General features: G+C 34.9%; 3 protein-coding genes across 8 annotated transcripts in view; 2 read left to right on the top strand and 1 right to left on the bottom strand.

The window, feature by feature from the left end:
- The window catches only part of LOC106867593 (RNA-splicing ligase RTCB), a 50,100-nt gene extending 31,072 nt beyond the window's left edge, over positions 1-19,028 (bottom strand). Inside the window, exons 1-3 of one of the 2 annotated variants that reach the window (XM_014912511.3) lie at positions 18,956-19,028; positions 1,507-1,615; positions 74-220 (exon numbers count right to left, since the gene is read on the bottom strand). In XM_014912511.3, coding sequence (XP_014767997.1) covers positions 74-220; positions 1,507-1,596 — 237 coding nt within the window. In that variant the 5' untranslated portion in view covers positions 1,597-1,615; positions 18,956-19,028. Of the gene's footprint in view, positions 1-73; positions 221-1,506; positions 1,616-17,780; positions 18,024-18,955 lie in introns of those variants that run through there. The other variant, XM_014912512.3, reaches the window with a different exon arrangement.
- A 435-nt stretch (positions 19,029-19,463) lies between these two features.
- LOC106867594 (dol-P-Man:Man(7)GlcNAc(2)-PP-Dol alpha-1,6-mannosyltransferase) overlaps positions 19,464-22,827 on the top strand; it is a 98,633-nt gene continuing 95,269 nt past the window's right edge. For all 3 annotated transcript variants that reach the window (XM_089353876.1, XM_089353878.1, XM_089353877.1), the window contains exon 1: positions 19,464-19,531. The gene's annotated coding sequence lies outside the window, so the exon portion shown is untranslated. The remainder of the gene's footprint in view (positions 19,532-22,827) is intronic.
- LOC106867592 (general transcription factor 3C polypeptide 1) overlaps positions 19,464-22,827 on the top strand; it is a 31,679-nt gene continuing 28,315 nt past the window's right edge. For all 3 annotated transcript variants that reach the window (XM_014912509.3, XM_014912508.3, XM_014912505.3), the window contains exon 1: positions 19,464-19,531. The gene's annotated coding sequence lies outside the window, so the exon portion shown is untranslated. The remainder of the gene's footprint in view (positions 19,532-22,827) is intronic.

The following is a 22,827-nucleotide window of genomic DNA, read 5'->3' as shown; positions in this document are numbered from 1 at the left end:
TTCCACCAACTAAATAGTATAAAGTCCACTGTTCCACCATTCCCAGTGAAATCAAAAGACTTTTACTTTTTACCTGTACAATACCAGGAAGTGCGGCAACGTTGCCAATCTGTTTCATAGCAGGTAAAAAGCCTCCAAATCCACGGTTGTTACAAGACTGTTTTAATTCATCAAACATCAGTTTCTCCAAGTGATCATTTACATAAAATAATCCCTCCACCTGAAAGTAGAATATTCCAGAAATCTAATGATTCACTAAAAAGAATAATACATAGATAATAATGTTTGGTGTTTCAATTGGTGTTTCTAAAAAATGACAAAATAAAATATGTAAATGAGAAATGTAGGTCATTCTCCTCAGAAAATTTGATGTAAGCCAAGGGCTCTCAACTAGTTTCTTGAGTATTTTTGTGGGCCATTTGAGCATAAAATATATGAAATTAAACAGAAGAAATTCAATTAAACATCAAATAATGCAACCTAATGGAAAACAAAATAGGTAAATGCAGGAACACACACTGACAAATCATAACGTTTAATTGCATCCTAGTATGTGACAGATGAATTTTCTGTAGATCAGTGAAAATTGCCATGGACATCACTGGTTGTTAAGAGTTAGTTTGGTACTCTACAACAGAATCATTTCATTACACATCTACTTTTACAGTTACAATGAACAAAGCACAACTTGACATCATTTAGGATATGTTTTTATAAAAATCAAACTTAATAGGAACTAAGTGAAAAATTTTAATAAATTGTGGATTTGATGATGTACAACATCCATGAAGCATAATGAAGCCTCACAAAACCCAATCCAACATTGCAGTATGTTACAAGTCCACAGGGCTCACCAACAGAATACAAAAATAGATTAAACTATAGAGAATGTATGCACCCAGTCTGGCACACTGCACCTCAGATTATTAACAACTCTGTGTAGGAATATGCAGAATGATTTTTAAGTAGATGACGGCATATTTGAAAGAAGACATCTACATCTAGGCCATAAATCTGCTCAGAGCTGATTGGGGTTACATAGCAAATGCTTCCCATTATTTTGAAAAAAAGATGCATAAAAATATTTCAAAGCCATCACGCATTAAACTATTTATGAGAACATTCTTATTCTGGTTGGTTGTTATTCTGCCTATGGAGTTGAAGTGAAATCTATTTTAAAGGCAAAATAAGACAAACATATCTTGCCCTTAATCTTTTAGCATTCAGATTATTATCAAATATAAAGCGTGTTTATTTACATTAATCAGGCATTAATCTTGCAGTTTCAAGATTTCAATGATATGATTGTCTATTTTTGAAATGACATTGTAGTGTAGGTGTGAGGGGCCACATATGGCCAGTTGAAATATTAAAAGGTTAAAACAGAGTTTGAACTTATGACTTTGTTGTAAACATTCCAGTACTTGTACTTGAGCATTTCAGTTATTTTAGTTTTCTTTTGTTAAAATTTAAATAATATTTGAAAGCCAACTTTCATGCACTTACATTCATATTGGCAACAAAACCTTTCTTGATTCTCCAACTGCGAGGAGTAACCTTCTCCAGATATTTGAGTTCTTCATTGTAGGTTCTCATGGTTGTAAGTAACGAGAAACTGTACATAGAGAAAACAAACATGTCCATAAAATTAGTGAAAGTTTTTGGCTTGTAAAAATTTAGCAACATTAATAAATGACAAATTGTAATGAATGACAAAATATGGTGTGACCATGAGAGTTGTATATCATTATAGGATAAACTTTCTATCATAGACAATTTCAGAGTATGGAAAATACAAAAAATAAATATATAAAGCTAATAACCTGATCAGTAAGCCTAATACCATGTTCAGTTCAATCCAGCAGGTATCAAAAAAGAATTAATCAAAGAAGGAGACTTGATAAATCTGTTAGAATTATCAACCAAATCTCCCTCAGTCGACCCCTAACATCTTAAAAAAGGAAGAATATAGGATAATATACTCTTAGATATATGACCGCAACAAAATGAACTGGTCAGGACTGGAACATCTTTCATCATAGGTCTGTTCAATCGAAACTGATCAGTGCTAAAACAAAGTAACTGTCAAATTGAGATACATTATCTTTAAAGATTATGACTTAGAGAATAAGGGAGAACTGTGTAAGAAGTGTGTGAGTTCAAGTCCAGTTAGTGGACATGTACACAAACATGGTAACTTTATCACCTTATGATAGAAAAGATCACATCATTTGAAAAAACATTACTCATGGATGACAGCAGCATGAAAAATAGTAAAATTAAATTTGTATTATTATCATTGCCTTTGCACAGCTTCTAACGCTGGAATGTACTACGGTGTCAGCTGTTCACTACCAGTGAACTAATGCTTCCCATTGTTTAGAAAAAAAAGACACATAAAAATATTTCAAAGCCATCACGCATTAAACTATTTATGAGAACATTCTTATTCTGGTTGGTTGTTATTCTGCCTATGGAGTTGAAGTGAAATCTATTTTAAAGGCAAAATAAGACAAACATATCTTGCCCTTAATCTTTTAACATTCAGAGTATTATCAAATATAATGCGTATTTATTTACATTAATCAGGCATCAGTTTTTCAAGTACCTCCGGAGTATTCAAGCGGTTCCAAGCAGTGCTGTTTTCTGCAAGTGCTCCACCCTTATTGCAATCCCTATTTGTTCCATGTATTTCTCAAGATTTTTACTTACTGTTCCCAGGGCTCTGACAAGTATTGGTATTACTACCACCTTTTTCATCAAACACAACTGCTTAAACCTCCCAAGCTAACCTGTCATATCTATCGACTTTTCTTTCTTCCTTATCGCATACCTTGTTGTCAGCTGGGCATGCTATATCTGTGATCTGGCACAGTTTTTATTATTATTTTTTAAGACTTTGTGTATTAAAATATATTAACTGGGAATATTTGTGCATTTATGGAAACAACAGTAGTTAATGACTGATATTGTTTTTATTTTTTACAGCAATTATGGGAAACAATTCTAAACAAGTTTTGGTTTCATTTTAACACCACCAGTGAAACATAGCCATCGACTTACTGCTGCAGTAGTAATGGGAGAATTACTGTGTACAGTCATGTATATTAGTTGAGCCTGGGATGGTGTGATGTCTTCTTGACTTGCATTGATATGGATTTAAGGAAGGTTGACCATCATCTTCTGCCTCACTCTCTTGTCCCTTCCTGATTCCAGTGGCAGAACAAAGTCAAGATGACTAGAGATATTATTATTATTATTAGCTGAGCAGGAAATAGCCTTAAAAGAATAAATAATTCAGAGATACCTCTCTATGAAAAACAATACAGAGCATCACTATTAAGGCAAGTATGTTAAAGAATATGTTTCACTGATGGAGTGATAAGTTCAAAACATGTCTGCAGCATTCTGCCATACTTGTTGAATAATAAATGATTATTTCTGATTTAGGTACAAGGCAAGTAGATTTGAGGGGAGGGAATTAGATGATACTCTCAATCCTAATACTTGACTGGTGCTTTATTTTATGGAAAGCAAAGTTGATCTCAGGGGATCTGAACTCAGAACAAATGAGATATTTTTCTGATACTCTAACAATTCTGCCAGATCACCACCTTAAATAATAATACTATTAGCCATCATATTCTGTTTACCAGTATTTCATAAATTATATATGTTAACACTAATTAAACAGCTGAAACAATGTACTACAAAATAGATAAGATGAGATTAACTGTAAATTTCAAATTTTGCAGTTCAATACCCAGCAGCAATGGTTGCTTAATAGACCACCACTAGTGAGATGGTGAGAAACATCATCTTTTATTTTTTTTCAGACCTTTCTAAATTTATTATTATTTTCAAAATCAGTGTAACAATATATTCTTGTTAGAAATGTGACTAAGAAAAAGCTAACATATGAATGTCTTAATAATAATTTCAAATTTTGGCACAATGCCAGCAAGTTCAGGGAAGGGGGCAAGTCGATTACATTGACCCCAGTACTCAGCTGGTACTGTTTTTATAGCCCCCCCCCCCCGAAAGATAAAAGGCAAAGTCAATCTCAGCGGAATTTAAACTCAGAATGTAAGGATGAACAAAATATTACTAAGTAAGTTTGCCAGGTGTGCTAATGTCTCTGCCAGATTGTCTCCTAGAATGTTTTAATATTGGGGTTTTTAAAGGCAGCGAGCTGGCAGAATCGTCAGCATGCTGGGCGAAATGCTTAGCGGTATTTCATCTGCCATTATGTTCTGAGTTCAAATTTCACCAATGTCAACTTTGCTTTCATCCTTTTGGAGTCAATTAAATAAGTACCAGTTATGCACTGGGGTCGATATAATCGACTTAATCCCTTTGTCTGTTTCTGTTTGTCCCTTCTATGTTTAGCCCCTTGTGGTCAATAAAGAAATAAATATTAAGGTTTTTTTTCTTTTGCCAATTTCTCTATTTATTGAAGTTCAAGAATGGAGGGAAGATCTTTCCACAACAAAGACATAACATCTTGTAGGACTGTTACAATAAAATGGAAACATTGATAATGAGGAATACCAAGAAAAATAAAAAGGAACATGGAAGAGTAGAAGACAAAATTATTTTCAGTGCCTAGCCAAGAAACTGATTTCTAATATTGGCACTAAGTTACTGATTGATTATATTCATCCGAGTCCTTAGTCAGAACTTTTACAATGGAATAAAGTTAGAAGGAAAACAATATCATCATCATCATTTTAACATCCTCTTTTCCATGCTTGTTTATTAAAGCAGATCTTCCATATTTGGATGTCCTTTCTGTCAGCAACCCCCATCTGTTTTCAAGCAAGGTAGTATTTGTCTATAGCCAACATGTTCTCACAGAATATTGGAAATGAATGATAATGCTTATATGAGAGTGACTATCAGGTAAAGTTATTAAAGGGAGACAAACACACATGTGCATGTGTGTGTGTGTATCTCTAATACATTAGAAGTCATCTTGAATGTTGCTTGCTTGCAATGTTATCCAGCATAATGGGAAAATACTATGAATTAAGTTGCCCCTGAAATGTTAATATAAAAGGAATAAAACAAGTTTCACATAAATCACACAAATGGTTTTTGAGGTATTAGGGGTTTTCGGGGTATAAATACCCAAAATGGTGCATAATGGGAAAATATTCCAATAATAACTTAATCCTGAATAGGAAGAAACTCTTACCTTTTGATTAGACACAGTGACTTGACAAGGAAAATATTTGATTTGCTTTTTTACAGTAAATGTTTCTACACGATATTTTAATCATTTAGAAATATTTTTAAGTGAATGTGATTTCAAAAATGTAAGTTGTTTGTACAATAAGTATTTATATTTCAGCTTTCTTTAAACAGACAATATTTTAATGTTTCTTTAAATTATTTTTTTTTGTGTGCATTCAACGTATCTCACCTCCAAAGATTTGGCTGCTATTTCTAGCACGCCCTGCTACCACGTAACAGCTATTTGTGATAAAGGACCCCAAATAGCTATTACATGGTAGCAGGGTATGCAAGAAATAACAGCCAAATCTTTCCTTTTCTGGGTAAAGGAGCCGTTTATGCGTGATTCTGATGTCATATTTGTTGAAAGCATGTGAAACAACCCATTAGTGGGAAACTCAGAGGTCCCTACAACCCTTCCCCACTTTCTTTTCTGGAAGAAAGTGGCTTGTGGTGGGTTTGGAAGTGAGATACATTGAATGCACTTGAAAAAAAACAGTGGGAAAAGTTATTTCACACCAAAGTATGAATAGGTTCTTTACGAAATATTTACCTAAGATCGGAACAGACATGCAAATAGAAGGGTCAATGAGACTGATAAAGCAAGGGCAGAGTATCTGGCAGAACAGAAAGAAAGAGACAGAAGCAGGAGAGATCAGGAATTGGACACTTGGATAGCTGAATGTCTGGCGAAACAGAGGGAAAGAGACAAAAGCAGGAAATGTCACAAATCGGATGCTCATGTGAATACAAATGGAATAAAACAAATTTTGTGTAAATCAGACCATAAGTTACTGAGCTATGTGGTTTTTTCGGGTACCTTTATAAATAACCAAACTGGCGCATAATAGGAAAAATGCTTTGAAAGTAAGGTACCATTGAAATGTGAATACACATGGAATAACAGAAGTTTCGCGTAAATTGGAACATGGATTCCTGAGAGATGCAGTTTTTTCAGATACCATGAACTATTAGTGACCCAATGGGTCGCGGGTAGGGTAGTCTAGTCTAGTGTATATATGTATATATATATATATATATATATATATATATATATATATATATATATATATATATATATATATACACACACATATATATATATATATGATGGGTTTCTTTCAGTTTCTGCTCACAAGGTTTCTATTGGCTTGGGGCTATAGAAGACACTTGTGCAAGATGCCACACTACACAGCTACTCATACACATGATATTACAGATACATATATATTATATATATATATATATAGTATTTATTTATTTATTTATTTATGTGTTTCAGCCAAGTGGCTGCGGTCATGCTGGTGCACCACCGTGATTTTCACGTTCCTTGCATGGCTCTTCTCCCCCACCTGACATGGTCCAATCAAGAGTTTTGATGGCACATCTGGTGTATAAGAGAATTTGACATAGCTGCCCTAAACTGCGTCTCATTACGAGCCATTGGTTCGTCTGGTATCGTGGAGAGGAAAGCGTCAAGTTTTGTCTTGAAGACCTCCGCATCCATGTATTGTTGATCAGTCACAGGTCATCTCTGATAAAAGACCTGTGATCAAAGGAACTTCAGCTATGATTATTCTATCCGTTTACATACATTGTTTACATTATCTCATGTGTACTTCATTTCTTAAGGCAGTATTATTTGGGGAAGATTTGGTTGCTATTTTTAAATAAGTTGAGCAATCATGTAGAGGCAACCGTAATAGCTAATTCTTAAATCAGAAAAGAGTGGTATATCATAATTCTGGCATGGTCTGTTTTATAATCTATGATATGCCATCCAATCAACTAAAAATCCAAATAGATAAACAATTTATTCCTATATTTTTTGAACAACTGAAATGATACTTGAATTACTTCTTTATTCTGTGAATACACAAGCTTAATCAATAAGTTCAAAACTTTAACAGTATAAATATTAGTATTCAATTTGCAATGGAATACAGTAAAAAACAGATTTAATATTTGAAGTTGGCAAGAAGAGTTTGTAAAATTGCATCTGTTTTAGAAATACAGATAAATAACTTAAAAAGTTTAAGAAAATATTTGGAAAGACAGTACCCAGCAACATTAGTTAATACTGAAACAGAGTGTGCCAAAGTGATAGATATTCAGCAATTGCGAAGGACTGAAGATATGTCACCTACTTTCAATCATCTACATAACATATAAGCCCCAAAATACGGAAGCATATGTCATTCATTAGTATACACCATTATTGAGGAAAGACCTGAAGATGAAAAAGACACTTGGAATATAATAAAAATAATTAAAACAATCAAAATTCTTAAAGATTTCACTAACTTGTACCAAATTACCAACTGAAAATACAATTCTAATAGTCAAGAAATGTGGATGCCATAATTGTAGGATCTATATCAATATTAACCCTTTTGATATCAACCCAGCTGAGAGCATCCTTGATTCTATGACATAAAGTTCCTGCTTTAAAATGATTTAAATTAAAACCTTCCATCAAAATTTATGTTAATTCCTGTTTCAAATACTAGCTTTATAATGATAAAGTAATTTTAGTAAATTCTTCATTGTTTTCAACATAAATTGAAGTAAAGGTAGAATATTTCAACAGAAGTATGGTGATTAATAGTGTTAGGAATTTTTACCATAAGGAATAACTTGTGCATCAGGAAATTTATGTTTTGAAATGTAATGAAGATTACTTAGGACAAACAAGATAAATTTTTAGAAAACTGTTTATCAACAAATCCAAAATCTCAGGACACAAAAGAAACTCATTAGTGAACATTTGAATTTATACGCATTAAATAAATTCCCTAAATATTGGTTTCAAATTTTGGCACAAGGCCAGGATTAAATTGATTCTGGTGGAATTTAAACTCAGAATGTAAAGACAGATGAAATACTGCTAAGCATTTTATTCTAATGATTCTGCCAGCTTACTGCCTTAAATTCCCTAAATATTAAATTGAAATCGAACTAAATTTGACAACGTCATCTCCTTCATTGGACACTAACTCGACTTGCAAAGACCTGTTGGGGCAAGCGAAAGCGAAATCGTGATGGCGCCTGTGCCCAGCGTCGCCTTCCTGGCACTTGTGCCGGTGGCACATGTAAAGACATTCAAGCGAGATCATTGCCAGTGCCACTGGACTGGCGCCTGTGCAGGTGGCACGTAAAATACACCATTTTGAGCATGGCCGTTGCCAGTACCGCCTGACTGGCCTTCGTGCCGGTGGCACGTAAAAGCACCCACTACACTCTCAGAGTGGTTGGCGTTAGGAATGGCATCCAGCTGTAGAACTCTGCCAAATCAGATTGGAGCCTGGTGTAGCCATCTGGTTCACCAGTCCTCAGTCAAATCGTCCAACCCATGCTAGCATGGAAAGCAGATGTTAAATGATGATGATGATGATGATTAAACTTTCTCATTGTACCTCGTGGATGAAACCTTTGCACCACTCAGGCGACAACCCACCAATCCATAGATCTGTTTGAGTAGTCATTGCTGGTGAGGGTTTTATGAGGTCAGAGTGCAAATCCTACCTCAACATCTTTTAGCTGCCTTTTAAGAAATGCAGAGGAAACATTGGGTTCATTCTTAGACATGCTAGTCCCCACACAGAACTAGAGCAATGTGAAATGAAGAGTCTTGCTCAAGAAAACAACATACTGCCTAGTCTGGGAATTGAACCCATAACCTGGTAACCATGAGTACAACACCCTCACCACTAGGTCATGTGCCTTCACAATCTTTGTCAAAATTCATTGATGAATATTGCTTCCTACATAGCTTCATCAATAAACATCAAACCATTTTTTTCAAATTTGATTTAAGATGTTATTTTTGTAGTGTTTTAGATGAAATTTTACATGCTTGATGTGTACACTTTAACAAATTTTTATTGATTTCTTTTAGAATATAATATTGAGGTGCAGAAATCCTTAATTTCAAACATGAAAAAAGAAGAAATGTATTTACTTTTTTTTGCATTAATTCAAGCTTGGACATAATACTTCCCAAACAGCTGCCAATATCAAGAGCATGGGGTGAGGGATGTGATCAGACAGTACACTAGTCGTTTGAGAGATTCCATGGTGGAGATGAGAGCCTTGAAGGTCAAGGAAGTAGAGAATGTCCATCCACCCTTGATGATTAGCATTTGAAAACAACAGTTAACAAAATCCATGACAAAGTGTCAGAGAAATGTTTCATATGCTTGGTATCTGTAAGAAACTGGAAGAAATGAGACCTGCACTTGTTAATCAATGAGGTCCAATTCTGCTCCACAACAATGCTTGACTGCACATTTCCAGGGTGGCACTGCAGAAGCTCACAGACTTGGAATACAAGACTTTACCACATCCTCCATATTCCCCTTTTCACTCACTGACTACCACTCTTACAAGCATCTAGACACATTTTTAAGGCAAAAACTTTGTTCCAAAACTGAGGTCGAAACTGAATTCAAGGATTTCTTGGCATCAAAACCTTTGGATTTATAAATGATCTTGTTAATCAATGAGAGAAATGCATAGCGATTCAGGGATCATATTTTGAATAATTAAATCTTTGTATAAATTCAGTTTTTCAAAAATATAAACTTATATTAAACAAAGACATTTGAAGGCCTAGATATACAGAGTGAAAAAATACAGCCGGTTGGTCATGAATGCTCTTTACTCACAAGCCTACCTTTAAGTTTAAAAAAAAAATTTATTATAACAGCTCCAGTACTTCTTTTAGTGACCTTAGGGGGAAGGAAGGCCAAGTTGATCAGAGTGCAAAGGGATAAAACCAATTACCACAAGGTAGTACTGTCCACCATTTCATTGATTTTGCCACCATTCTCCTCTGACACACACACACAACTAGATTCTGCATAGCTTCTATCTACCAACTTCTATTTTTAAAGATATAGCAAGACACTTGCCCTGGGTGCCATGCAATGAAATTGAAACTGGAACCACATGAATGCAAAGTGAACTTTAAAAATAGGATAGAACTAGAATGTATTTATAAGCATTTCTTTATTGATGTACACAACATATTTATTTCTTTTTATCTATTTCTCCATAAGATAGCTTTTTATAATTTAGCACATTGGTATATTTTAAGGAAAATTAGTTTTTTTACAGGTACTTCTCATAACTGTGAATTACAACTGAGGCTTTTTGTCATCTTGACAAACTGTATCAAAAGGAAATATCTATTATTCATGAGAAATCCTGGCAAAATGTTGCACATGAAGTTATCTTGATTACCCACAGACGATACTCTTCAATACAATACAAAAAGATTTTTCTTCCCACATACAACCATATCATCTGCTACCAGTCTTGAACATTTGTAAATTTGAAAACCAAATCTAATTTGTCAAACCTAAAACACAAGCATGGCACACCTCATAACTGGCAGGATGGAGAACTACACAGGTATTTACAAACAAATCTATTCAAATCACCTATATCTATACCAGTATCTGCCTGACAACAATTCATTACTTTGTGTTGGCCTTATGTAACACCTAGGAGTCATCTTAGTGTTTATACATTTCCTTCTTTATTTGTGTATTGTTTGAATGCTTTAGGTGGTTTGTTGTATGTATGTTTATATAAAGTGCAGATTTACCCACTACTAGAATACATGATATACACTGGGGCACATCTTCGACCATGTTAAATTAAAAAGCTAACAAACTAAATGGTCTGTTAATACACATCTTTAAGTAACTATTATTTCATATGAAGTTTCTAATATCTTTCGTCTCTTTTGTTGTCGGTGATAAGTGTGAGCAGATGCATAATGGTACACTTACTGATGTTGAAAATAAAGATGCGTGGAAGTGCTACAATAAAAAGTTATTAAATATGGAGAATGCATAGGAGAAAGAGGGGTTTTCTTAACACGGACCCAACAGAAGAACCAGCTATCCTAGTCAACAACAGTATGAAAGATAAAGCAATCAAAGATATGAAGGCAAGGAAAACCCCTGGGCCATCAGGAATCATTGCCAAGATGTTTCTAATATCTGGCAGGGTAGTTTATAGCCTAGTCAGCCATATATCTAGTTAATTGAGTTTAACAGCCAGTGTAGCAATATTGCAGTCAACAGTTACAAGGGTAAAGGAGATGCTTTAGACAGAAGTAATTATAGAAGTGTCAAATTACTGAACCAGATTATTACAGAAAGTTATAGTCCAATTAATTATGAAGAGAATTAGGACAGATGAGATACAGTTAAGTTTTGTGTCAAGAAGTACTACTGGTATCTGCTTCCTTATAAGATTTAGCTAAAAGTAAGCCATTGTACTTGGTATTCTCTGACCTGGAGAAAACCTTTGACAGGGTTTCTCACTTTGTGATCTGGTGGATTCCGAGGATGCTAGGAGTAGACATATAGCTTGTGATAGTCATACAAGTACAGGAGTGTTGTTAGCAAAGTGAGAATTAGCAACAAGTACAGCAATGAATTTGGTGCACAGATAAACATTTAGCAATGTTTAGTTACCAGTTCCCTCCAATTTATCATAGTTCTTGAGACTACAACAGAGGAATTTAAGACTAGCTACCCTTAGGAACCACTCTATACTGATGACCTCATTTGTACAGCAGAATTTGCATTAGAATTAGAAAAAAATTTCCAGGTGTAGAGGCAAAACCTGGAACCAAAGGGCCTTAAAGCTAACTTAATAAAGACCAACATTCTAGTTAGTAAGAAAATGGCTCTGCTTGATATGTAGGAACATGTAGAAAAGGTGTAGGTAAAAATTCCATATGGTATACTCAATGCAACTTATGGACTCATAGGGGAGATTAACTGAGAAAGCAGGCTTTGTCTGTGGCAGATGTGCAGGAACAATAAACTCTAAGAACACATGGGAAATAAATTTTCTCGGATGTCCTAAAGGTAGAAGATAGTTTCTGTGACTTAGTGGAGGAAGGATGTTCTAAAAGTATAGTTGCTAGAATAAGCATAAGAAGGAGAAAGCTCAGAGAGCTATCACTTCTGTTGGTAACAAAAGGGCTTCCTTTCAGAGTAAAAGGCAGATTGTATGATGCTTATGTATGAACAGCAATGCTTCATGGTTGTGAGAAGGGCCCCATATGCAGAAAATATGTTAAGACTAGAGAGGAATGAAGCTTGTATGCTCTATTGGATGTGCAATGTCAGTGTGCATGTACAAAGCACAAATCTTGAGAGAAAAACGGGACATAAGAAGACTTAGATGTAATCTGCAAGAAGATGATTTCACTGGTATGCCAGTGTGATGCATACAAATGAGAAGTGTTGATTGCTAAGTGTAGATGGAACTTGTGGAAGAGGGAGATACAAGAAGGCTTGGCTTCTTGCTCTTGCTTGACAGGGCTGGAGTCATTCCAAGTTAGTGGTCCCAGAGGTGTCATCATGCAAGAAGTCGACCAGGTTTACCAGTGCTCTCCATCACTGGTGGTTCCGTGCCAGCCCCTCTGCATCCTCCAAGGTGATGTTGAGCATCTGGAGATTTTCCCCAATCATGTCCAGCCATCGGGTGCTGGGCCTGCCTTGAGGCCACTTCCAACCCACAGCTGCTGCATCGAATGAAAGTAAAGCCCTGGTAGGATGATCTAGTTGGAGACAGTGGACATGTCTGAACCAGTAGATAGCTACAAGGTGGGAGGCTGTGGGCTGATATGTGTGCGTGCAGTTCTTTGTTGGAAACATGATGGTACCATCTGATGCTTTTCAGCACTCTGCTATCGAAACCTTCGATTATCTTTCCAAGGGTCTTCAAGAGGGGCCAAGATAAAAAAACAAAAAAAACGAAGGCTGATCTCAAAATACCAAGCCTCATGGATATGACAATGGACCGAGATGAATGCCGAATTGTTGTGCCTGAGAAAACCTGTCTGAATAAAAGTGAGGTCGTAAAAAGAACTAGGTTTATGTCTATCCCAGTCAAGTCTTCACCACCACATCTTCCAACTATAGCCCCACTCAATTGTTATGAGAGCAGAATATGAACATATTTCATCCCCCTTTGTGCTACCAGGTACCTCCCCATTCTTCCTGGAACCATTTGCTGTTAACATCCATCCCACATTTTCAATATCATCCCATTCTGTGCCTCCATGAGATACATCTGAGGATTGTCATAACCTTATCTGTAACATCCTCTCTTATCTGCTATCATTCTCATCACCCTCTTATATCAGCTATTTATAGCTTCCTTTGACCTTTGCCCCCCATTCACTATAGCCACCCTAACATACCTAACATCAATCTCTGTCACTGTATATCTTATTCCAATCACTCCTCCAACCTGCACATCATCTCCATATTTACTGATCTAACTTCAGGTTTATTATGCTGTTAGTCCCTTTCCTTTCTGTACTCCCACTTGCCACATCCTTCTCCCTAAGCCACTTATATTCTTCCACCCCCACCTCCCTTGCCATATTGATATTTACCACTGACCACATGTCCACCCATGCTTCATTAACTACATTCACCTCTACAACCATTTCTAAAGCATCTACACTTCCTGGTTATGTGTTTGTATTCTCTCTAATACACACCTTCTTGTATCAGGAGTGCATCTATTTGTCTGATTGTGTGTATGTGTGAATATATATATATATATATATATATATATATAGATAAACCTTCATCACCGCCACTATCTATCATAAACACCCAACACCCAAACCAATACAATCATTATCATCTCACCAACTCCTTAATGACCAACAACAGTAACATTAGTATGAACAAGTTAAGCAGCTCCATCTAAATCATCATCATTTTAATACCCATTTTCCATGCTGGCATGAGTTGGATGGGTTGACAAGAGCTAGCAAGCTGGAGAGCTGCAACAGCCTCCAATTGTTTTCATATGGTTTCTACGTCTGAATGCCCTTCCTAACACCAACCACTGTACAGAGCTTTTTACATGGCACTGGCACAGGTGCTTTTTATGTGGCACCAGCACAGGTGATTTTTACATGGCACCAGCACAGGTGATTTTTACATGGCACCAGCACAGGTGATTTTTACATGGCACCAGCACAGGTGATTTTTATGTGACACCAGCACAGGTGATTTTTACATGGCACTAACACCAGTGGGGTTGCCAATTAACTTGCAAGACAAAAACCTCTTTGTTGAGAAAGGGAGTGGAACAGAGTAAAGTGGTTGTGTACTAGGTGAGAGGTTAGAGTATAATAGAGGGACAAATAATTGTTTTATCCCAAGGAGATATTTGGTTACCCTGGGAGAAGGAAGAGAGAAAGTTAGAGACAGTCAGAATGAGAGAGGAAAATTGATGACTTGAAGATTTATTAGGGGCCTACCTACAGGGAACAGTGGAGGGAGGAGTATAAGAGGGTGATGTTCAATAAAAGTGTGAGGAGAGATGTTTAAAGATAGGAAGACATAAGTATAGCAAGTGATGGTGAGGAAAATTGGATTGGCTGGGAGTAAGGTAAATATGTGAAGGCATAGAGAATGTGTAGATAGGCACATGAGAGAGATTGGAGGGGCCTGCAGTAGGCATTGAGAAGATGGAATTTAGGCAGAGGCCAGATAATGGGTGTGTGGGTAGGGGTGGGGAGGAGGGATGGCTGGAATAAGACAAGTTTTTACTCTTACAAAACAATTTAAGCCATCAAGTGAAATTGAAGGTAGTAGCATGAAAAGGAACTGTAAATGTATAACATTGGATATTTAACTAGACCTTATAAAAAAGTGGGAGAAAAAATCAGCTACATTGCCAAAACATTAAAGTTTGCAACATACCACAAAAGATGTTGACTACTCTATGAAGGATGGTGGGAGGATGAGGGACACAATCTTCTAATAGTTCATCAACAGCTATTTGAGGGGTGAAAAACTGGTCCAGATGGACTATATGTAATCTGAACCCTAACCCTAACCCTAACACTAGTTTTGTGAGATTTGGCTGTTATTTCTAGCATGTAAATAGCCTGCTTGGTGGGGGGGGGATTGAAATTTTTCAAAAAATTTTTTTTCAGAATCGGAATCTCCATAGCCTAAAACGTGGGATTCCGTAAAAAAAAATTAATAAATAAGGGGGGGAAAGGTTCAGATTACATATAGTCCATCTCTACCGAAAAACTTATGCAAAATTGTATGATGTTTATGGCGTCTCAGCTTTTTGTACAATTCACTGAAGGAATTGCGTTCATTGTAAACTCCCGTAATTTTCATGTTGCATTCAAAATTAAGTTTATCAGCAAAAACTTGAAAACCTTCCTCTGTAAGTGCCACCCCTTTACCAATGTTCTTTGCATTCAGTTTGTCAAGTTTCCACATTCTCATTTGTATTCCCCGATTGATTTTGTTCTAATGTAAGTTGTTTGGAAGTTTTAAGATAACATACTTTAAAGTTAGCTAGAGCAATGAAGTTGTACTCTTGTGAATATATTCTATCCTCACATTCTGAGAAAGATCATTTAAGTTCATTGGGTGGCTTGGTGCATTTGTATAAAGGAGCAATGCTTTGTTGGAAATACTGTCTAGCACTATAACTTTTACAAAAGAAAATGGGGAAAAGCTCTTGGTTATCCATGCCTTCTTATTTGAACACCAAGTCAGAGACGAATTTGTATAACTCAAGAAAGCCTTTGGGTTTTTTGGAATGACACCTGTTTAGAGGCTTTAATTTCATATCACCAGTGGTATTTCCTCCCAGAAGAAGCCACAGATGATTGCTAGAAGCTTTAAATCCTGGTATTGGTTTCTCTTCTCAAGAAGTAAGTTTTAGCTGACATTAGCTACTAGGAAAGAGCAATTTCATCAACATTGTCTCCTTATTCCGGTGTGTATTCCACTTCAACAATCACTTCTTTCAGTTGCATAGGATAATTAGCAGCAGTTTCTGTATCAGGACTGGCAGCTTCATTTGTGTGTTTTAAAAATTCAAGCATATCTTAAATCTTTCAAACCAGTTTTTACTAGCCAGAAATGGTTTTGCATTAGAAATTTCACCTTTGTTTTTTCTGTAAATAATTAAACAAACCTTTGGCATTTTCTTAATAACTATGATGTTTATTGATATAATGTGTTGAGTCTGATCCTCAATCCATTATAAAGAGTTGCTCCATTTTAAGCATCACATTAGTTTTATACAAAACAGGTCTGAGCTGTTAGAATAACTTCTTAGCACTTTTCTCTTCGTTACCATGTATTGTTGTACATGGTAACGAAGAGAAAAGTGCTAAGAAGTTATTCTAACAGCTCAGACCTGTTTTGTATAAAACTAATGTGATGCTTAAAATGGAGCAACTCTTTATAATGGATTGAGGATCAGACTCAACACATTATATCAATAAACATCATAGTTATTAAGAAAATGCCAAAGGTTTGTTTAATTATTTACAGAAAAAACAAAGGTGAAATTTCTAATGCAAAACCATTTCTGGCTAGTAAAAACTGGTTTGAAAGATTTAAGATATGCTTGAATTTTTAAAACACACAAATGAAGCTGCCAGTCCTGATACAGAAACTGCTGCTAATTATCCTATGCAACTGAAAGAAGTGATTGTTGAAGTGGAATACACACCGGAATAAGGAGACAATGTTGATGAAATTGCTCTTTCCTAGTAGCTAATGTCAGCTAAAACTTACTTCTTGAGAAGAGAAACCAATACCAGGATTTAAAGCTTCTAGCAATCATCTGTGGCTTCTTCTGGGAGGAAATACCACTGGTGATATGAAATTAAAGCCTCTAAACAGGTGTCATTCCAAAAAACCCAAAGGCTTTCTTGAGTTATACAAATTCGTCTCTGACTTGGTGTTCAAATAAGAAGGCATGGATAACCAAGAGCTTTTCCCCATTTTCTTTTGTAAAAGTTATAGTGCTAGACAGTATTTCCAACAAAGCATTGCTCCTTTATACAAATGCACCAAGCCACCCAATGAACTTAAATGATCTTTCTCAGAATGTGAGGATAGAATATATTCACAAGAGTACAACTTCATTGCTCTAGCTAACTTTAAAGTATGTTATCTTAAAACTTCCAAACAACTTACATTAGAACAAAATCAATCGGGGAATACAAATGAGAATGTGGAAACTTGACAAACTGAATGCAAAGAACATTGGTAAAGGGGTGGCACTTACAGAGGAAGGTTTTCAAGTTTTTGCTGATAAACTTAATTTTGAATGCAACATGAAAATTACGGGAGTTTACAATGAACGCAATTCCTTCAGTGAATTGTACAAAAAGCTGAGACGCCATAAACATCATACAATTTTGCATAAGTTTTTCGGTAGAGATGGACTATATGTAATCTGAACCTTTCCCCCCCTTATTTATTAATTTTTTTTTACGGCTATGGAGATTCCGATTCTGAAAAAAAATTTTTTGAAAAATTTCAACCCCCCCCCCCCACCAAGCAGGCTATTTACATGCTAGAAATAAGGGTTCAGATTACATATAGTCCATCTGGACCAGTTTTTCACCCCTCAAATAGCTGTTGATGAACTATTAGAAGATTGTGTCCCTCATCCTCCCACCATCCTTCATAGATTAGTCAACATCTTTTGTGGTAAGAACTTACCTTTTACGATATTATGATCCTTATATATTACCTGACATATTTCTCTTTTTTTTTTTATGCATACACGTACTGTGTTTAAAAATTATTCTCATACATAAAAGTGGTCGTGTTGTTTTTGTTTTTTGCTGTCGTTTTTTCTAAAGGCATTATCACATTACTTTAAAACATGAAAATAAATGGGAAAAATTGATTTCGCGTTACAGGTTTGAGGAACGCATTACTGCCGTAACACGGGGCATTCTTGTATTTACTTAACACACGTTTATCATGACGTTTGTAAACGACTGAAATCACTTAAATTACAAAGATTTATCAAATTATTACTCTCCTACATATGTATATATGTAGCGAATAATAAACATAGATGTATATAGCTACATTTATGTGCACATTAAGTGTGTGTGAGAGTACACACACATGTGACACTTAAATACGCAATACAATATTTGGAAGAGTATTTGCGTGTGTATATGAATTTTTGTTTGTAATATGTAAGATCAGTATAAAATTTCCATACCATTTCTGAGCACCATTCCTTACAGTAGTAGTAGTAATAATAATAATAATACTTTGAACGAAATTCTTAAAGTAAATTAAAACCAGACATATGTAGGTATTCAATCCTACGAGGAAAATTGAAAATTAGCTTATCAAAGATTGAGTTTACCTACTTTATAGATAGATATATTTAAATAGTGCTGCAGGATCATTAAGTGATATTTGAAAACCAAATCAAAATTTCTAATTAAAGTATGTGAGGCATGATCATTGCTAGTAATAATTTTTTTTCAAGAAAATGGAATCAAGTTACCCAAGGGTAAGAATTCGTTATTTAGGCCTACATATGCAGACAGATATAAATGATGTCAATATAATAGGTAGAACGTTTAAGTATACTTTGGATATACGTACTTAAGCAATTTATTACAATTATTTATATATATATATATATATATATATTATATATATATATATATATATATATATGTATGTATGTATGTATGTGTGTGTGTTTGTATATCGGAATGATGATATATCAGTAGCAATAACGAAAGAAGACGTATTTGAATAAGAAAACGATAATAAAATTATTATTAAATTTGATTTAGTCGGTCAGGCTGGTTAAATTTAAATTAAAATATTATATAGCAATGTATTTATTAAAATATATTTACCGGCTTTGTTAAAGACAGCAAAGACAGAGAATAAAACCTCCGACCGGTTCCACGTTTCTGTCAATTCAATTGCAAAGAGTTTAAAGACACGCAACTCTACAGGGAAAAGAACAAAGGGAGAAAAAAAAGTAAAATTAAATTAAGTATAATATTTAATAAACAATGACGTTTCTAATATTTATTATGTTTATTAAATATTCCTTTCTGCAAAGAAAAAAATCAACTTTGAAATAAAATAAAATAAATTGTATTCGCAAAAGTTCTTTGTAAATGATGTAAGCGACTTATATAAATGGTGAAAGTAATATACGTTTTGGTTTATTAAGTTTTTATAATTTTCTTGCGTTATATAGCACAAAGATTTACGTACGAAATAAAACAAAGCAATATCTTCAAACATATGTGTATATATTTAAATTTTGAACCCTTTTTGTCTTACTTTGGCCAGATGAATATTTAGATAATACATTATAGATTATTCTAATTACACCTACTAAGCGGCCTTTCTGTAGTTTCGAACATTAGCTAAATCCGGCCTCATTTACTTGATGGTATCAATTTATCTCCATTCATTTGGTAAGTTCTTAACTGATTTACACTAAACAAATAATGCATTGTTTTTTATAATTAATATTCAAATATGTATTTCATATGCTGAATCTGCAATTATATTTTATGAGCCTCAATTTTCACGACCAAATTCAACCCTAAACTGTCCTGGTACCCGCCTTTGACTTGACCATTGCTTAATGTCTGCTTACCGCTCTCTTCTTTATAAATAAATAAATATATTGGTGAGGTTTCTTTTCTCTCATTCTTTAAAAACAAAGCCATAAAATTTAATCCATACGTAATCAGATAATTATTGTTATGTTTTGAATTCGCTTTTTTTCAAATAATTTCTCCCTAAGAAACCGCTGAAAATTCTCAACTCCAGACATAAATGAAGTTTCCTACATTTCACTTACGAACCACAAGTATGGTGGATCGAATTTTGCAGTATGGCCTCTTGTCACACACACGTAGTTTACTTTTTATTCTCGATTCTTATTTTCTTCTCATTCTTTTTTAAAATCTGGACTAGTTTTAGAATAAATGCATATTATAGATGCTATAATTATTTATTGCAACTTACTTTTGTTTCTTTTAACTCTGCTAAGGATTTTGAAAGTTTCTAATAGATATTGTGATGTTCAAAAACACTTAAATATAATGGCATCTGATAACCTTTATAAAGAGTAGTAGCAGTAATTTTGTTTGTCATTGTAATGTTTATTGGATTTTAATATGAAAATTGGAGGGAAAGCAAACTGATGAGTATAATCAATAATAGTGATCATGTTGACATAGCTTAGATGACCCTCAGGATATCAGTCTCTCGAGGTTAGTGTTAGGAATTCACTGCTCTCTTTCTCTTATATATATATGTATATATATATATATATATATATATATATATATATATATATATATATATATATAATGAGAGAGTGAGAGAAGAAAAATAGCCAAAAGCAATAACTATAAGCTTAATGATTTTGTTTTTGTTTTTCCTCAGTTTTGCCGTCGAGTTAGAGGCAAGCTTTTACCGAGGCAGTTCTGAAACTTGGTTCCGAATCACTGTTGTAGCCTATTTCACTTTCGGTTACCTGTTTATTGTTCTTGGAAAAGGAATGAACACTGTGCGGTATCATATTTTTACCCGTGTTTACGCGAGAAAGAAAAGCTTGTTTCAGTCACACTTGTTGTTATTGTATTATTACATTTGTTATTGGTTTTATGGCAAGTGCTGTGGAAATGGCGTAGGCAGTTGAGAGCTGACTCGATATTGATATATTGTCCAGTACTGTTGTACTTCAACTGTTCTTGTGTTCAAATCCTGCTGAGGTTATCTCATCGGATTCGGTAGCTATAATCAATTAGTGTCTTTTCAATCCATTACGCATCGTTCTGTAGAAAGAAATGGGCTTCCTGTCTGGTCAAAAGTCATTATTGCAATGATTGCTATCGCAGTTTCACATATCGTCAGTTGTTGCCTTTGAATTTCGTTGTTTCTAGCTTTCTTTATATTTTAATAACCTATGCATGCAAAATTACTCCCAACATATTTACAGCACACACACATTATCTTTCTATCCCCCCTCTCTCTCTCTCACTCATACCTTTCCAGATTCACTCGAAACTTATCTATCTTTTACACACCCCTAAGTATTTTCGCTCATGCATTTAGTTCAAATTCTCTCATAAGCAAATATACCTGCATCTAACTTGCAGATCATTTCTATACTTATTATGTAATATATTATTACTGAGTGCTTGTGAGAACAAGGTTAGCACACGGTTAATCGAGTCTACATCTCAGTTTCAATATTGGATAGAAGCTAGTTCACTCACTCCACGAAGTGGAGTGGTCTCTTCTCGTCTTCGCGAAAAGTGAACACTTCTCTCTCTTTTCCTGCTCGACAGTCACCAGGGATAATCAATTATCTATTGATGGATAACCTCTGATCACGAAAATGGAAAAGTCATACAGTCCTATATTTATTACAACAACAATGCATGGTCTTAATAAGTACTTATCTTTGTTTCGTCGGCAATTCTCTGTTATTGGGGCTCCTAACTGTGGTCTTTGGCAATATGTTCCATTTACCTAAAAGCATTACATTATATCTTTACCATTATATTATTCTTTCGCTCTCTTTCTCATTGTAATGTTTTGGGAGTTTTCTAAAATATGAACTCTCTGTCCAGATTTATTGTTGATCAGCATTCCAATCACAGTTCATTTACTTCTCGGGCATCTAAGGGCATTTGGATTGTGTGACGCTAATGTTTAACCCTAGGTTAGCCTAGTCGGACAGATACGATCTAAGGCGTTCCAATTGTGACCGTTACTGTCTTGCTTTTAAGTGTTATACGTCTAGGATTGCATTAACCACTGATTATTATGATTTTTTTAAAGATGGTAGGGTGTGATTTGGCTATTTGGCTGCTATTTCTTACCGAAGCTTGAAGTTCTTCCGATGATTTTCATATCTTTTTCACATACTGCAAATGAGATGAAAGAAGTAGAAGTGAAATTGTTATATCTAAGAATCAAAACTGAGTTTTGTCTTGAGCTTACCTCTTGCTCTTCGCATCTCGATTCTTCTTCGTAAGAAATATTGGTTTATAAAATACTCCTTTATTGTGAAAAATGGTAGGGCATCTGATTAAATACTTTAAAGAAGTTTTATCTTGTCAACGTTCTTAGTGTAAACCCCGGCAAGGTAAAGTTTCCATTTCATTTGTTCTTTGAGTAGCGATGAAGTACTAGTAATACACCCGGCTGAATGTAATTTCATACCACGTCTTAACAAATTGGCTATGTACAAAATCCAAAGAAATCAATATTGATGATTAGTGTTGCTGTTTTAACCCTAGGTCGAACCTAACCGACCACTTCCAGTCATAACCATCCCATCCATCTCGGAGATTGCTGAGTAGTATTAATTCAACGTATACTTCCATTTTCAAGACAATAAACAGTCACATGAGGGAGATTTGCCTGCTATTTTTAGCAGGGTCTCTGTTGTTTCGATCTAGTGAAGGCAGTTAAGAGCGTCTTATATTATTTTGTTTTGTTCACTGTTCTGAGTTCAAATCCTTCTGAGGTTAACTTCATCCTCCCCACCCTCTCTCTCAAGATCTAGCCAAAAAAAAAAAAACAGCTTTGATTTGTAAATAAGTTCTTTATCTTCACCCCCACCCCTATTCGCTTTCTTTGTGTAGTTTGTTGACAGTGCAGCGTTTTCTCACAAACTTCCAAATGGATAATTGAAGTTTTGCTTGTTGATGTTTCTACAATATGATGTACATCGGACTACATTATT

The sequence above is a fragment of the Octopus bimaculoides genome, chromosome 6 (genome assembly GCF_046866305.1).
Source record: "Octopus bimaculoides isolate indiv1 chromosome 6, ASM4686630v1, whole genome shotgun sequence".
NCBI lineage: Eukaryota > Metazoa > Mollusca > Cephalopoda > Octopoda > Octopodidae > Octopus > Octopus bimaculoides.
The sequence above is the reverse complement of the archived record's forward strand: the minus strand, read 5'-3'. Positions and strand labels throughout refer to the sequence as shown.